General features: G+C 36.9%; 1 protein-coding gene across 12 annotated transcripts in view; it reads right to left on the bottom strand.

Moving 5' to 3' along the window:
* Window positions 1-16733, bottom strand: part of Nipped-A (Transcription-associated protein Nipped-A) — a 172588-nt gene that overhangs the window by 148532 nt on the left and 7323 nt on the right. For 7 of the 12 annotated variants that reach the window (XM_070278854.1, XM_070278855.1, XM_070278853.1 and 4 more), the window contains exons 2-4: window positions 13030-13215; window positions 9651-9845; window positions 8969-9135 (exon numbers count right to left, since the gene is read on the bottom strand). In XM_070278854.1, the coding sequence (XP_070134955.1) occupies window positions 8969-9135; window positions 9651-9845; window positions 13030-13215 (548 nt within the window). Of the gene's footprint in view, window positions 1-8968; window positions 9136-9650; window positions 9846-11770; window positions 12652-13029; window positions 13216-16733 lie in introns of those variants that run through there. The other 5 variants (XM_070278850.1, XM_070278851.1, XM_070278849.1 and 2 more) reach the window with 5 other exon arrangements.

Below are 16733 nucleotides of genomic sequence, written 5' to 3'. Positions count from 1 at the left end.
ACAAAACAGAAACAGAAGTAACGTTTTTTTGTACCTTATTTTCTATTTTATGTATAATGATATAAACCTTAATATTTTTTTATTTTTATATAATTTTAATATTTTTTTAAAATGAAAGAATGGATTTTTTTTTTTTTTTTTAATATATTTTAAAATAATAGAAAGATGAATATAAAAACATATTTTAACAGTATATTGAAAATATATATTAAACAAATGTGAAAAAGAAAAGATAACATAAAATATCTCGGAAATTTTTAGAAAGCGAAAGCATTCTAAATGTTTTAGCAGTGCTCTGAAGTGGTGCCCAAAAACATTCTCACATGTGGTTAGAAATTTCCCGGCCCGGCCTCTCTACTTGTACAAATACACCAACACTGTAAAACAACTCAAAAAAAAAAAAATTTGAAAAAAAAAAAATGCAACTCTAACATATGAAAGTATTTGTGCGGGGTCCACTGCACTATAGAGCATTTGAGCATGTGTGAACCGTCTTGCACTCAGCCACTCAGCCAGTCTTGCACTTTGGCCTTGGGTGGCAATATTCCTGATGTGCAAATAATGGAAGTTAAATTTCATTAGTTGTTCAAATAGTGGGTGTCTAAAATTTTTTCATTTTATAAAAGCTTTTTTAGCGCGTTTTTTATTATACCCTTGTAGAGGGTATTATAATTTTGTCCAAAAGTGTGCAACGCAGTGAAGGAGACATCTCCGACCCTATAAAGTATATATATTCTTGATCAGGATCAACTCCTGAGTTGATATGAGCATGACCGTGTGATACAAAATTTAAAACAAGTCCCAAACTTCTATCTTTAACAATACCAAAGTTGGTATTTCTACCAAAAACCATTTCCGATCATTTAGTTATATGTCAGCTATAAGATGTAGTCGGCCGATCGTTATGAAATTTGGTAGGTCGGATTATCTACCAAAAATAGAATCTGTATGAAGTTCCAGATTTCTATCTTCAAAAAAACGAAAGTTGGGTCATTTCCGATCGTTCAGTTATATGGCAGCTATAGGATTTAGTCGGCCGATCCTTTGAAATTCGACGTGTTATATTATTTTGCAAAAAATAGCTCTCACATAAAATTTGAACTCTCTAACTTTAAAAAAACCAAAGTTATACCATTTCCGATCAATCAGTTATATGGCAGCTATAAGATATAGTCGACCGATTCGGGCCATTCCGACTTATATACTGCGTGCAAAGGAAAGAAGGGTGTGTGCAAAGTTTCAAGACGATAGCTTTAAAACTGAGCGACGAGGTTGCTTAGAAACAGACAGATGGAAAGACGGATGCTCATATTAACTCAGGAGGTGATCCTGATGAAGAATATCTATACTTTATAGGGTCGGAGATGTCTCCTTCACTGCGTTGCACACTTTTGACCAAAATTATAATATCCTCTGCAAGGGTATAGAAAAAGATCTCTATGAAAATATTTGAGGCGAACAATAAAAATATTTACGTATTTTATACGCAATGCGGGGGAAATATTCCTCCGCTTCAACAAACCCTCTTTGGTTTACAATGTGACTTATAAAAAACGAAATACGATACGAACTTTTAAAATACTAAAAACAGGATTTTATCTATGTAAATATGAATAAGTTGCAGTATCTGGGACTTTTCAAGATATCTGCGAGCTTTTACCGTGCAAATACCGTCAAAATTTACCGTGCATAACGCTGAATGATATAGAAATTATATTCGCCCCTGCCGGATTCACTTTTCTCAGGATCCGAAGCAGTTTTATAACTTTGTAAACACCGAGCATAAACATTCTAAATATAGAGTTTCAAGGGATCGAACCCGTGGAAATAAAAGATAAACAGCATGGTCTAAAATCGATCCCCTGCAGCCTAAAATAAGTGGTACACAAATACATAAGTGGTGCGCTTAGCGCACTTAAGAAAAGGTCACATAGTAGGTCAGCGTGCAGTGCGTTGATTAGTAGTTTTAAATAGAATTTCAAACCATTGCCAGGCCAGACCTTTACCTTTGCCGATCTATTTGCAAAATTTTTTCTTTCTTACTTACCCCCTTAAACGACAGATCAGTCGTACGCATATAACATTCAATAAGCAAATCTCATTTTCTGTCTATCTTTCTCTGAGTATAGCTTATTATCGACAGTTGAACGATAGTTGCGGTGGTTGCGAAACGATATGCGTTGAATTCTTGGTAAAATGGTCACGAAGAACGAGTGCGACGGGGCATTATCGTGATGTATAAGCCAAGAGTTGTTGGCCTACATTTCTGGTCTAATTCGACGAATCGCTTCAGGCAAACGCCGCATATCGCTCAAATAATATTCCTTATTAACAGTTTGGCTAAATGAAAGGAATTCATAGTGCACCACACCAAGAAAATCGAAAAAAATGGCCATCATAAAGTTTATTTTTGAACGAAGTCATCAACACGTTCCCGACCCTATTTAAAGTGTTTGTACCACTTAAAAACCTTTTTCTGTTCCGCCAAAGGCGTTCCACAACATCCTCAACGTTTCCGCAGCAGAAATTTCTTTCCGCAAAGAAAATTTGATGGCACTTCTTTCCTCAATTAAATTAGACATTGTTAAAATCGAGCAATGCACTTATGATCGTTTGGTAAACAAGCTTAAATATAGTACTGACATTGACATGAAAGAACCGCCAGATGTCATCAACATTCCTACCAACTAAAAAAAAAAAATCTAATCCGCCATCTTAAGCCCGCGAATTTTAAATTGAAAATTCACCTTTCTTTTTGCTCACAGTAGTAGATGGCTTTCGAAAGGAATTTTAAACTGATGCTATTTACGCAGACTATCATAAATATCAGATCAATGAAAATTATGAAATAGTCCCGATCAATCAGTTAGAATAGGATAAAATGACTAATAATAGTATGCATGAAAGTGCAAACCTTTTAAAGTATTATACGTAGGGATTTTGGAATCATGTAAACTTGTTTTTACATTTATTTTAAACTACATAAACTCAATCAACTACTGCTAATGTCAGAGTTCGCAAAGGGAGTCGGATAACTTTAAACCAGTTTTTCTCACAACAGTGTTTTTAAATTCAGTTGTCTCAATTTATTAAAAAACTAGCAGTACCCTGCCACGTTTCTCTGTGGCATATTGTGGTTGCACGCATAAGAAATAAGTCAAACAAAAAAGAATAATTTTCGTGGACTACCTATGTATGAGGATGGAAAAATCGTGAGCTTTCCAACGTTGGTTGTATTACGGTCATTCATCACAGCATCCCGCAAATGGATATACTCCTCGGAGCGAAGTTTCGTCTGATTCAATCGGAGGAACAGCAAACGTTCTGTTTCAATTTTTGCATACATATCGACAATGTACTGATGAACCAACTGACGACATTTCAATATATGATTGTCATCGGTCCTCCGAACCATTAATCGGTATGAGTAAAAGTTCATCGCGCTGCACTTTTTATTCGTTTCTACACCATTTCCTGGATCTACTATCCTCACATTGAAATGATATCCATCGGCACCATCCCAGAAGATGAGTGGATTCTGCAAAGCATCGTAACAACGGTGAGTTTCTGCGACGTTTACCAATCGATCGTTTCGTCGATGGAGAACAATATCTCGAGGTTTGAACTGATCCCCGATTATGACAATTGCCACTTCGTCTATAGTTGGAGCATTGTATCTCCTGATATGTTCTCCAGCAGGCGTTTTGTCTGCATGAATGACAATTTTATGGGTATACGAAGGCATCATATAGATTGCTGTTTTGAACAAACGCACCAAATGGTTCCGTTCGTTAAAAAGCTTCTGTAGCTGTGAAATAATGGGCTTCTTCAGCGAGGTATTGATTCCACAACGTGCATCGACTTCAGCTCCATCATCACCAATGAAGTACCTTTGAAGAAATTTGTTTTCGCTGTCTGAGAACGGAAGCAGGGAACCGGCTTTGTGATAGATTTGTCCTTTGATTTTAAAAGTTGGCATGAATTGCGCAGTTATAATTTCCGCACCAAATGACGTCATTTGGAAGCAAGAGTTGTATTTCCTAATGTATGACAGGAAATGCTTCGATTCAGCAGTAGATCCAGCTAATAGAGAGTGCAGAGGCTCTGGTGGTGCTTCAAGTTGAGGCAATTTTACTTTCCCGGAAGCGCAACACAATCCTTTTGGTTCGTTGTTGAATTTGAGAGCCTGACAGTGTGTGCAGACCTGATTCATCCGGCCAATAACGACATTGCGATTCGAGCTGTAATCAACAGTTGGATTATATCGGAATGCAAGACGATTGTATTGCAGGTTTCGATCTGTTGCAAGCTGTAAACGCGCTTCAGCTACCCTTGCTTTGCTTTTGTATTGCGAGTAAGACGACCAAAATTCGACTTCTTGGGTGGCATGACTTCGTTTCTAATGACTTCGTTTCTGACATTTTGACATTTTCATTTGACATTTTCTTCTTAGCTGTCTGCCTAAATAGAAAAGTAGGGGCACGGGGAAACGCGAAAAACTGATATATTCGCAAACGCAGATAAGCTATCAACATCAAAAGTAGACATAAACCGAGCTGGAACCTCAACGCATGTTGGGTAAAAATTTGGGCTTAAACGGTTCAGAACTTTTCAAGTCTATAAATGACGTAGATACGAACAGAGCATTTTTATATATATAGATGAAATAAACTGATCGGCCTGGAGTGTGTTCACAATCTTTTTGGATATATTCCTTAGGTAATTTACAAAGGAATTATTTTTATTTTTTAATGTATTAATATTTTTTCTTGACAATTCAATGTAATTATTTCAAAAGTTAGGCCATGTTATCACAAAAACCTTTTTAAGCCCCATCGTTTATTACGTGCATTTTTGTATTTTTTAACAGAATCAATCAAATTTTCATTTTAGATATCCAAGCCCGCCTTAAAAAAACCTTTTACATAAAAAAAATAATTATTGTGCCCTGAAACAGTTAAGTTATGGGTTCGGAGAAGTGCTGCCAACTTTTCGGGACAATTAAATGCTAAGCTAACTTTCCAAACCTGCTAGAAAAGGCTAGATCGAATTTAAAGAAAACCAGAAAAAGCCATTTTAGTTTTGATGTAGTTTTAACGAATATTTTTGAATATATTGGTAACTGAACATTTATAGACAATTATCGAGCACAATGAAATTTATATTTCCCTCAGTAGTGTTGGAGTCGTTTGTACTAATCATGTCGTGCAATAAGTACCAAAAAAAAACTAAGAATAAAAATAAAGTATTTAATTAATAAAATTTATTTTTTAGGGTCCATTATTTTTGTGTTTGTTTTTGCAATTACAGATTGCTTGCTACAGAAGCTATCAAGGATTCGATTTCAGATGAATCCCAATAGCTGAGAACCAATAGCTCAGTAGAAAGAGCTTCCTTGGATGGTAGATCTGCTGGTTTGAATGCAGTAGGCACATAACACCATTTCCTTGGTGAGCTGAGGATAGGGCAAGCGAGGAGTCACTAACAAAAAAAATCTCCGTTATTGGTGTCGCAGTGTCCAGCTTGAAAACATTCACATCATAGCAGATAGAATCTCGCCATAGGATGCACTGCAGCAAGCTATCATCTGGAGCGACTCTTACACAGCGGTGCATCTTGCAAATTTCTTCTGTTAAAGCGACTAGGTGAGACTTAATCGTATCAAGGTATGGAAGAGCTTAGGCTGAAGAGTTAGCAGCAGAATCGTTGAACACAACAAAACCACATTGGGAGGAATCTTTCACTTGAAGGCATATATGTTCAGACGAGGTTGACGCTCTGCGATGTGAGACATGGATAGGCGGGTTTCAGGAAAAAATTATTCGATGCTCCATCTACAGTAAACTCAGCGTCCCCAAGGCCAGTCACCGTGACAGAGCATTTATACCGACGAAGCTGAAGTTGGCTGGCCAGCTTTGATGTGATGAATTTGTGAGCCGGAATCAAGTAGCGCCCGGCAGGAAAGGAAGGCTCCGGATCGGATGAGAACACTTGCACGGTTGGCAAGAACACTACCACAGCGTGGCGACCCTGGGTCACAAACGCGTTAGCTGGTGGTGCAGGATCCAAGCCGGAAGCGGGTACGGAGGCAGTGCTGGGTAATTGCTCGCAAGGATGCCAACAGGGAATAATGTCGGCGGTTACACGCTGGGCACCGGAAGGATGAGCATCCGGGGGCTAAGTGCTCAGACTTGAGGCAAACGAAGCAGAGGGCAAGACGCCGGACTTCATCGTATCGTTCCTCAACTGGCAACGCGAGGAACCTTGGGCTAGAAGGCACAACATGTGCCAGGACACCGCACGTGGCACACGGAGCCAACGGAGTATTAATGAGCATGCATGAACGATTATTAAATGGCCTACTTCGGCTCACCTAATTTGCTGGCAGATGCGGAGCTAAGGTCAAAATAAGTCTCAAGGGTGCGGCCCCTTTGTTCCAAGAACCGAGTCATAGATTAACAAGTTGTCAGCAGGCTGTCAGCATTGCTTCCTGCGAGAGAGTCTTCACACTTAGCCGTCGTCCGTCGTCCTGGAATTTATGAAGACCCGCATATGACCATCGGATCGGTCGGACAACTTTCAATATGTTGCAACGGATTCCGGCTCGACTACCCTTAGCTGGAGGATCTCGTTGATGCGAGCCTGGAATATTAACCGTCGATTACTAAAAATACTGTGCAAAAGATCAAGGGCAACATCATAGTTAGCGTCAGTAATCTCCAGCGCTCTTACAGTCTCCACCTTGGTCAAGTGAGGATGACTGTCAATCGTTGTCCTAAAAACTGCGCAGAAATCCGGGCACTAGGCATAGCCACCGCTGAATGATGGCATCGGCAACGGGGGCAATGAGAGAGCAGACCTGTATTAAGTAGGTGAAATACCAGCACCACTCATACCATACCAATTGTCTGTATTGTCTCATTAATTGTGAATAAAACGAGGCCCATTTCGTTACAAAATTATGAAAATTGTTAAACTTATAACGCTTTTCCCAAAAAAAGTCAGTGCAATTTTACTAGCGCTCCGGAGTAACAGTGTGTAAACGAAACGAATAAGCGCAATGGAAGGGCACACTATTGTTCCGGAACGCAACTTTGTAAAATGTCAAATATTAAAGAATGCGTGCAAAAGTACACATTCATGGATGATGTATTCGGAAGAGATCTAAAAACCCTACAACATGAACCAAATCTTATGGATAGATTTCTAAGATATTTCTAAGATATTCTTTTTCTTTCTTAAAAAGTCTTAGAATTAGATATATATATTTCTACTTACTATATAGCACCCTTTTTGGACTCTAATCCATAAAATTGATTTTGCACGGTGAAATTTTTTTAATACAATTTAAAAGACTTAAATCTGCTTTGCCTTACAGTGTGTCAAAATGATGTACTTTACAGGTTTGTATCTCAACAGTGCACAGTGAGAGAAACGACTGATTTAGATCCGATTTATTAATATCTTCAAGGATGATTTGTACGTATTTGTACGTTTTGGTAGAGATTCGAACCACAAATAAAAATTAATGTACAAAAAATGTTTGTATATTGCAGTTATTGTAGCGATATTGTTATTCTCTGCAGCTGGAAATTTTTTGGCACTATGCAAGTCTATATATGCCTTCTTTTGTGTAACCCCAATCAATATATAAAGCTTAGGCTTCCGCTGTTGTGTACTTAATCGGTTGATTATCAGCTGGTTGAGTAGCTAATATCATTTTTAGGTAAACTTTCAAAGTTACGTAACGTAATCATCTTATCTGCACTTCGCAACTTCGTTCCGAACCTCAAAATTCTTACGCGTACGTTTTCCTGCCATTTCAATGCCAATTTTTTAGTAATATTTTGTATTTTCTCACTTGTTTTGGTGCAGTCACTATTATTATATATGTCGGAGAATTGAAGTCTTCTCCACGCCGGCCCTCATCAGTCGCCTGATCTCTAGCTTGCTGCTCCTCCATTTCAAGTCCTGGATGGTGTTGCGAGTCTTCGTTGCCTTTGTTGCTCATAGCCGCCACTTACTCAACAGTCCTCAGCACCACGCTAAAACAGAACGTCACGCTAAAGCTCGGAACGAATAGAAGTAACGAGTGAAAAATAGAGAGACCAGATCCAGCAACACAACGAAGCCACACACGGCCTCAGTTCGCAAACTGAGTCCCCCCCATCATACCAGAACTGGAATATCCTACCACGACCTATGGTCACACCATAGTCTCGGTCTAACGAGAGACTGACTTTTCTCCTCTCCGACATATATATCTGTCGTACAATATAATGTTTTAAATGTATGTCTCCACAGCAAAAAATTTGTTGAAAGCATCATTTTCCACGAGCCATAATGAAAATAGCTCGGGCTTGGACACTGACACTGTAATAGCGCAAACATCACAGCGCAAAACATTGAAAAAAATTATTTTCATAAAAAAACATAAAAATATAAAACCCAGTCGAACCTCAAAAGTTCTGGTTTACGAAAGTTTAATTTGTTAGTAAACATTATTTTACATCTCTTATGTGCACCTCAGCTCATAAAATCACAAAGATAGGTCACAACGAACACAATCACAGGTGACAAACGTTTATTATGTAGTTAAGAGCGGTGAAATGAAACACAAATGTTTTGTTTGAATCTTTACAGCTGTGCGAATATTGAGAGAATACCGAAATGGAAAGTTTTTTTTGGCTTATCGGATATATTAGTTTTTGATTTCAAAACATTTTTGGCGAAAATAATTAAATTCAAATATAAATTAATCGCTGATAAATCAGTCATTTCTACCAACGTGCAGTAGCGCCATTTACTAAAATTTATGCTACACATCCAATTTTTTTCAAATTTCCAAAGTTTAAAAAATAAATTTTTGGCCACAAAAAATGAGTCGTCTGAACCATAATGGGACGGGGTGTCTCCCGCACAAAATTAAAATGAGGGTAAAAACTAAATTTTTTCCGTTTATAATTACCTTTGTGTAATAGTAGGTTGTAAATTAATAGTTGTCAATATCAATGGAATAAACTCGGCCACTTCTTGATGAACAGCATTTTTATATATTTGATACATAAGTACAACAATAATTGGTAGTTCTTGTAAAACTTTTAAGGACAAAACTCCTCGTGGAAGTAAATTATACTAAAAAGACACAGAATAAAATTGTATGTTTTAAATAAGTGTAAAAGGGTACGAAAGTTCTGAAGTATTTATTTATTTTAGTCTTTCGGTTTTAAAGCTAGCGCTTTATCAATTTGCATTCTTTTGCACGCAGAAGTCAGAACAGCTAAAATTGGTCGGCTATTCCTCCCTATAGCTTCTTAATAACTGAAGAATCCGAACTTTGGTGATATGATTATATTCATTTTGTTTATTTTTTACGATTAATTTTTCTTTGGGTCGAAGAGTTTGTGACATGACTCCTATAATGCCTAGCTTAGGGCTACCGAACAAGTCCCAAAGTTTCAAGTAGATAGCTTTAAAACTGAGGGAATAGCTCGCGTAGAAACAGAAAGACAGACAGACACACGGACAGACAGACGGACATGATCAAGAATATATATACTTCATAGGGTCGGAGATGTCTTCTTCACTGCGTTCCAAACTTTTGAACAAAATTTTAATACCCACTGCAAGAGTATAAAAACTATACTTACAATTTGTTGAGAATTAGAATCCAAAGGCTTTTCGACATGAATAGTTTTTACTGAATAAGCTTCAGATAAAAGCGTTTCCAAATTTAAATCTTTCAGGTCATTTATCCAAATTTCGCAGGAGGTTTCAAAAATAGATGATAGATGATTTGGCAAATTTGTGTAAATTTCTTTAACAAATCGCAAAAATATTTGAATCTGGAAAAAATAAAATATTGTTAAAAGTTACTTATGATGCATATTGATAATCTATATATGTTTGATCATTGAGAGTTTTCGATGCCAGTAAAGGGGCCCATCCACAGGCGAGCATGTTGGGCGAACATGTTGTGCTCGACGAAATTTTTCATGTGGATGGTAGTGTTCGTTGTCAAATTTTGTGTTCGTCAAAATGTTCGAATGAAATTGAAATCGTTCTATTTTGACAACGTTGGCAACAGCATGCTCGCCAATGGATGGCAATGTTGGCACGAACGTCAGTTAAAAAAACGTTTTGGTAGAGAACAATGAATAAAAAGTTTATGCTAGATTTTATTTATTGCCTAAAAAATGAGCCTGCGTTATGGCACGCCAAAAGCGATGAATATAAAAACAAGCATTTGCGTAATAATGCAATACTTCTTGAATAAGAAGTTCAACTCAAAAAATATAAAGAGTTCGATGAGCACTGTGCTTCCTTTTTTTCGCTTCATCCTTTTTTTTCTTTTTTTCTAAGCAAATACTTATTGCCATAAGTGCAATTACAGTGCCGCTGTCGTTGTCCGTTGACATGTTGATAGTTGGAAAATTTATCGAAAAATGATGTTCGCACGAATGTTGGCTCTAGTTAGTGGGGAAAATGAAATTCAAGCATGTTCGTCAACAAGCTCGGCTGTGGATGGGCCCCTTAAAAATAAAGACGAATTTAATTCTTGTACGTTATATTTTATTTATACTGCAGGCAGATGAAACTGGGATCAACCATTGTGATCATCCAGTTTAAAGTGCTAAGCAGTGACTAATAATATGAACAGCGAGTGCGGCCCGACTAGACATACGCTAAAGCTCTCGATAGCGGAGAGGGCGGCCCGACATAGTGATTGCGAAGCTAAAGCTCTCTTCAAATAGGCCCGTTGAAGTTGAGCGGCCGAGTAAGAGTCGGCTTGCGACCCACTAAGATGATATATCCATACTTTAGCTTAAACCATAATTAATCTAACGCCTGCTGCCTGACCCGACAACATAGTCTCTCAGTCTCAGCAAACTAGTCTCTCAGTTTTAAAGCTATCGACATGAAACTTTGCACATACCCTTCTTTCCTTTGCACGCAGTGTATAAGTCGGAACGGCCCGAATCGGTCGACTTTATCTTATAGCTGCCATGTAACTGATTGATCGGAAATGGCATAACTTCGGTGTTTTTAGAGTAAGAATTTTGTATGAATGCTATTTTTGGCAAAATAATATGACATGAAGAATTTCATAAGGATCGGTCTACTATATCTTATAGCTGCCATATAACTGAACAATCGGCAATGACCCAACTTTCGTGTTTTTGAAGATAGAAAGCTGAAACTTAATAAACTTCTATTTTTGGCCAGTTGATCCAACCTACCCAATTTCATTAGGATCGGCCGACTATATCCTATAGCTGCCATATAACTGAACAATCGGAAATAGTACTTGGTAGAAATATCAACTTTCGTATTTTTGAAGATAGAAGTTTGGGATTTTTTTTAGATTTTTTATTTTAGTTAATTAGTTTTATTATGATGTAATCATAATGATCGGCCAACTATATCCGATGTTTGCGATATATATCCGGTTTTAACTGCAAGGGTATATATACTTCGGCACCGCCCGAAGTTAGCTTTCCTTTCTTGTTTTGAATAAATTTGATGTAACTTTAATCTTTTCTTTGATAACAATTTTTAGTGGACTGTGGATAGTGGTGGATATATTTAGTGAGATAAATATATACCTCATATATTTAGTGGATATATGAGACGTATATCTTTTTTTGTTCTTGTATTTTGTTAATACAAAATCGTTTGTCCTTGGGATTTGTTGATAGTCATTGCAAATGCCAATCTAATCGGAAACTGAATACGTTTGAATTAAATTGGCGCATCTGTATATTTTCACCTCTGAACTTTTCATTTAAAATGCTGTTTTCGATCTCGTTTTTCATTAATTATTGAATGACTAATCGCGTACTATTGCACAGTTGGGGCGGGTTCAAGTTACGATGTATGATAATTGGAGATCCAACCTTTAATTGTACATAATGCGTTGGAATGTCTTGCAAATCCAGTGAGTTCAAAAACTCTATGGGAACATGTACTGCTTCGCTGTCGTCGCTTTTCCTGACGCGCAACACATCCCAGATGGCTCATTTTTTAATTTCAGAGTATGACAATGCGAACATTCCTTGTCCATAGCACCAATTACCACTTTTGAGTGAGCATAATACTCAATATCAGGCTCATACTGGAATACTAGACGCAGGAATGGATCAGATATAAATGCTCAATGTACCTATTGTCGTTGTTGGTTACTTGTTCTGCGTCTATTGAACATCTATCTGCGTCTATCTAATCATCTGAGTTTATTGCGTTCAGCTCGTGTATCTTCTGGCTCTTCTTGGTGGAACTGCGCTATTCTAACACATACATCAGTATTTTGTTGCTGGATTTGTTCTTCGGTTCTGTCGGATCTTCTATTTCCCATGTTTCGAGATCTAATTGTGTCACGGCTCAAATCGGGGGTGACTTGCGTTGTTTTGGCATTGCTCACTGTACAAAACACCCAATGTTTTAATTAATGATGAAGGATTTTTGCCCCAGTTTTATTTGAGTAAAAATTCTATGGTAGCGTGATTTTGTCAGTGTGATGAGGTAGTAACTCCATATGCGATTTTTGGTATGTCGAACGGGATTTAAATGGATGAAAATATATGTTGGTAGATTTTCAGACCTACCCAATACGCTCTTAATATCATGAGAATCGGTATAGCCGTTTCGGAGAGGATAAAAATAGATGTTGGTAGATTTTCAGACCTACCCAATACGCTTACAAAATATCATGAGAATCGGTACACGAGACACGAGAATTTTATATACATATATAGATTAAGCTGGCTACAATTTAAAACAGGGGTCGGCACGGCCCTATCTCGGGGGCATAGGAAATTTCTCTGCCCGAGCTCTGCCACACACACACAGTATAAATGTGTGAAACGTCATTCTCAAAGCCTACTTTCTGCTATTCGTTACTAACACTAATGCGGTAAAATCATATCAATGTATTGGGGTGCCGACCACTGATTTAACCACATTTATGCCAACCATTATTGGCAGTTGGGTTTTCTTATACGTAAAAATTTATGAAAAAGATTTACATACCTCTGGATTAAATGATGGGCGAAAGTGTTTGTGAAGTTCAATAATGATGCGAAGACTCACTAAAACATTTTCTTCATTATCAGTTTTTAATAATTTAAGCATCATAGTTATAATTGATTTGACATGTTGCCGTAAGCTCTCTGTTATTGGCAATCTATGAATCATCTCTAAAATTAGCTTGCGAATCTGAAATACAAAAATGAATAATATTGGTAAATATTGGTAAATATATAGATCACGAATATTTTAAAATATATTCATATATAATAGTATGTCAAAAAAGTCTTGCGGTTTTTCCGCTAGGTCTCTTTGCAAAGCGCAGTTTTAGTTTTATTCGTCGAATCGGCTCACGCCATAGCTTTTTGGAAAGCTCTTTTCATGCGCTAATACGTGTTTGATTTATTATTTTTTAGTCAGAGTCGTTCGTGCAAACATGGAGCAAAATAAAGAGCAAATACGGCATATTTTACAGTACTTGTGATGTCGTAAAGATAATTGGCAACGCCCGACCAATCGACAGCTGTCGCTGACCCTGTGATGACCCTGTGGCTTACCAAAAGATTGGCCACTCAGAGGAAAAGAGAGCTGAGCGGGTCGAGTCGAAAGCTGAGCAGGAATGCGTAAAAGTTTTTTAGTTGTTCTTTATAAATTACTTTTTGATAAATTTGCTCTTTCTAAATTTGCTTTTCATAGATTTACACAAATTTTCATTGTTTTACTTAGTATTAAATTCATCATTATTTACTACATCTATTTACTACATATCATCTTGTAAATTCACTGCAATATACCTGAAGTATAACTGTAACTGCTGACTATAACTACTCAAACAAGAAAGGAAAGCTAACTTCGGGCGGAGCCGAAGTTGATATACCCTTGCAGTCAAAAACAATTAACTAAAATAAAAAATCTAAAAAAATTTCCCAAGCTTCTATCTTCAAAAATACGAATTGATATTTCTACCAAATACCATTTCCGATCGTTCAGGTATATGGCTGCTATAGGATATAGTCGGCCGATCCTAATGAAATTTGGTAGGTTGGATCAACTGACCAAAAATAGAATTTGTATCAAGTTCCAGCTTTCTATCTTCAAAAACACGAAAGTTGGGTCATTTCCGATCAATCAGTTATATGACAGCTAGGATATAGTCGGCCGATCCGGGCCGTTCCGACTTATATACTGCGTGCAAAGGAAAGAAGGGTGTGTGCAAAGTTTCAAGACGATAGCTTCAAAACTGAGAGACTAGTTCGCGTAGAAACAGACAGACAGACGGACAGACAGACGGACAGACGGACATGCTCATATCAACTCAGGAGGTGATCCTGATCAAGAATATATATACTTTATAGGGTCGGAGATGTCTCCTTCACTGCGTTGCACACTTTTGGACAAAATTATAATACCCTCTGCAAGGGTATAAAAACTTAGCAGCCGTAGCATCGGCCAAGAGCTGGGCATGAGTCATCAAACCGTTATAAACCATTTCAAACAGCTTGCATTCAAAAAGAAGCTCTATGAGGAATTTGACCAGTTTTTTTGACCAAAACCCCTGTTCTGAAAGTCGAAAAATTAAAATAAGTTTCAGTGCAACGCATTTACAATTCACCAATCTTTAGTGTTGCATAACAGAAATTTTGATAGAAGATAGATTCCACAACAATGGAATCAGCTGACAAACACAGCTGTTGCATTTGCAAAGCAGGCGACTGCAATATTAAGTTTTGTTTACACAGTTTTAGCGAGAACTAAAAAAAAAGTATAAAAAAATAACAAAACAGTATTACAACATTTTTTGAAATGAATTCCAATTTGTTTGGATTCTATTCTATGTTTGTGATCGTCATTTGTAGAATAGAATCGTGTAGAAAAATTACGCTTCCCTATCTATATTTTCTATGGTTTAGGCTGTCAAATGAGTCAAAATGAGAGCAAATGAGAGAGCTTCTAAAAAAAATTTGAAAGTGCTCACACTGTGCCAGAAGCGCTGAGGAAGAATTTCCTACTCTATGCACGCGTGCTATGGAAAATGAGAGTTTTCCCCCACTGCAATAGACCGAAAAAATAAAATAATTTAGAGATCTTTAGCTTCGAAGTTTTTTAAAGTAAGTACACCACTTTTAGACGTGGTCAACATCTGCGAAGGGGGGGTGGAGTCCTAATTTCGGTTAACTCCCAACTTGCTTCTGAAGAGGTAAAATCACAAGAGGTTATTTAGAAATTATTTGCATTTAAATCATCCTGTTCTGTAAATCTTTATCCTGTTCATATATACCCCCTTTGCTAAGCCGCCCACATACTGGCATCATTTGTCCGCTATTTAATCCATTTTTAATTTTATGACCGATCGTGACCATCTTGTAGCTCTGGGTGACTTTAATATCCCAAAATTAAAGTGGTTTAAGGGGTTATATACAGTTGTGATATATGAAAAAATCAATTTTTTTTTTTATTGCATATTATTAAGTATATTCTATTGGAAATACTTGCACAAAAATTCATAACGATCGGAGCATTAGAACCGAAGCTGTAGCTATTTATAGCGCACTATCTGCATATAAAACTTGAACAAACTTGAAATTTTAAACGCGATTATCTCAGAAACTTTTTTTTGGGAAATTACCTTTGCGGTGGACACGATTACTAAAAAACTAATAATCCACTTATTACCACTTATTTATTATGATATTAGCTAGTCCGTGAACGAGGAATTTTCAATTTTTTTGAAAACTCCTTTTTTAAAGCATAAAAATTGAAAATCTTATACCTTGAAAGAGTACATTTTTTGTTAAAAACGTCGCCATTTTTTTGTTAATCAAAATTTTTAAAAATCTCTGGTTTACGGACTAGACAATACAATATACTAACTAAACTTTTTTTAATTTTGGATTTCGGATGAACCGTTTTCGAGAAATCATGTCCACCGCAAGACACCATCGGAAAAAGACGATCCGGGAATTCGGCTATAACATTTTTGTTATGTAATATTTTTTTATGAAAAAATTTAATTAAGTACCCAGAAAAATGTACTAAACAACGTCGGTAAAACATTTTTCATAAATATTTTCTATGGTGTAAAAAAAAAATCTATAAAAATCTAATTTTTGCTCGGTACAACTGTATATAACCCCTTAATGTCGATATCTCACCATCACCATCTTTATCACTTATCACGCACCATGACTTCACCGCGGACATGTTTGACATGTTCCTAGGTAAAATTAACCATGTTAGAAATTCATTAGGTTGGCTTTTAGGCTTATGATATTTATCTGATCCTGATGTTCGCACTCTTTCCAGAGCTTTGACCCTCTTAAATCCAGAGGATCCATATTACCTCACGCTTGAGGTTTTACTGGAAATCATTTCTGGGTGCAAATAAGATCTGCTGTTTCTGTAAAGCTGATTTTCACAAACTTAATAGCCTTATCGATAAGTTTGATTGGTCCGATATTCTGGCCATGATACAATGTTTACATTACAATGTTCACATTAATGTTTACAAAGGCTATAATATGGGATGCAAAGGAAGAACTATCAGAATATAGTTTAGGGAGTTTGCTACGGAGCCCCCTAGTGTTCTGATAGGTAAGTGTTAGTGACGATACTAGTTTTTTGGGTTAGTGGAAAAGGAAGAGGTGGAAGGTTGGTCAGTGGTTCTGATATGGGGAAGTTTCACTCCCACTGGTTTTATAACTTTTTTC

The sequence above is a fragment of the Drosophila bipectinata genome, chromosome 2R (assembly GCF_030179905.1).
Source record: "Drosophila bipectinata strain 14024-0381.07 chromosome 2R, DbipHiC1v2, whole genome shotgun sequence".
NCBI classification, from domain to species: Eukaryota; Metazoa; Arthropoda; class Insecta; order Diptera; family Drosophilidae; genus Drosophila; species Drosophila bipectinata.
This window is presented reverse-complemented; position numbering and strand designations above follow the sequence as displayed.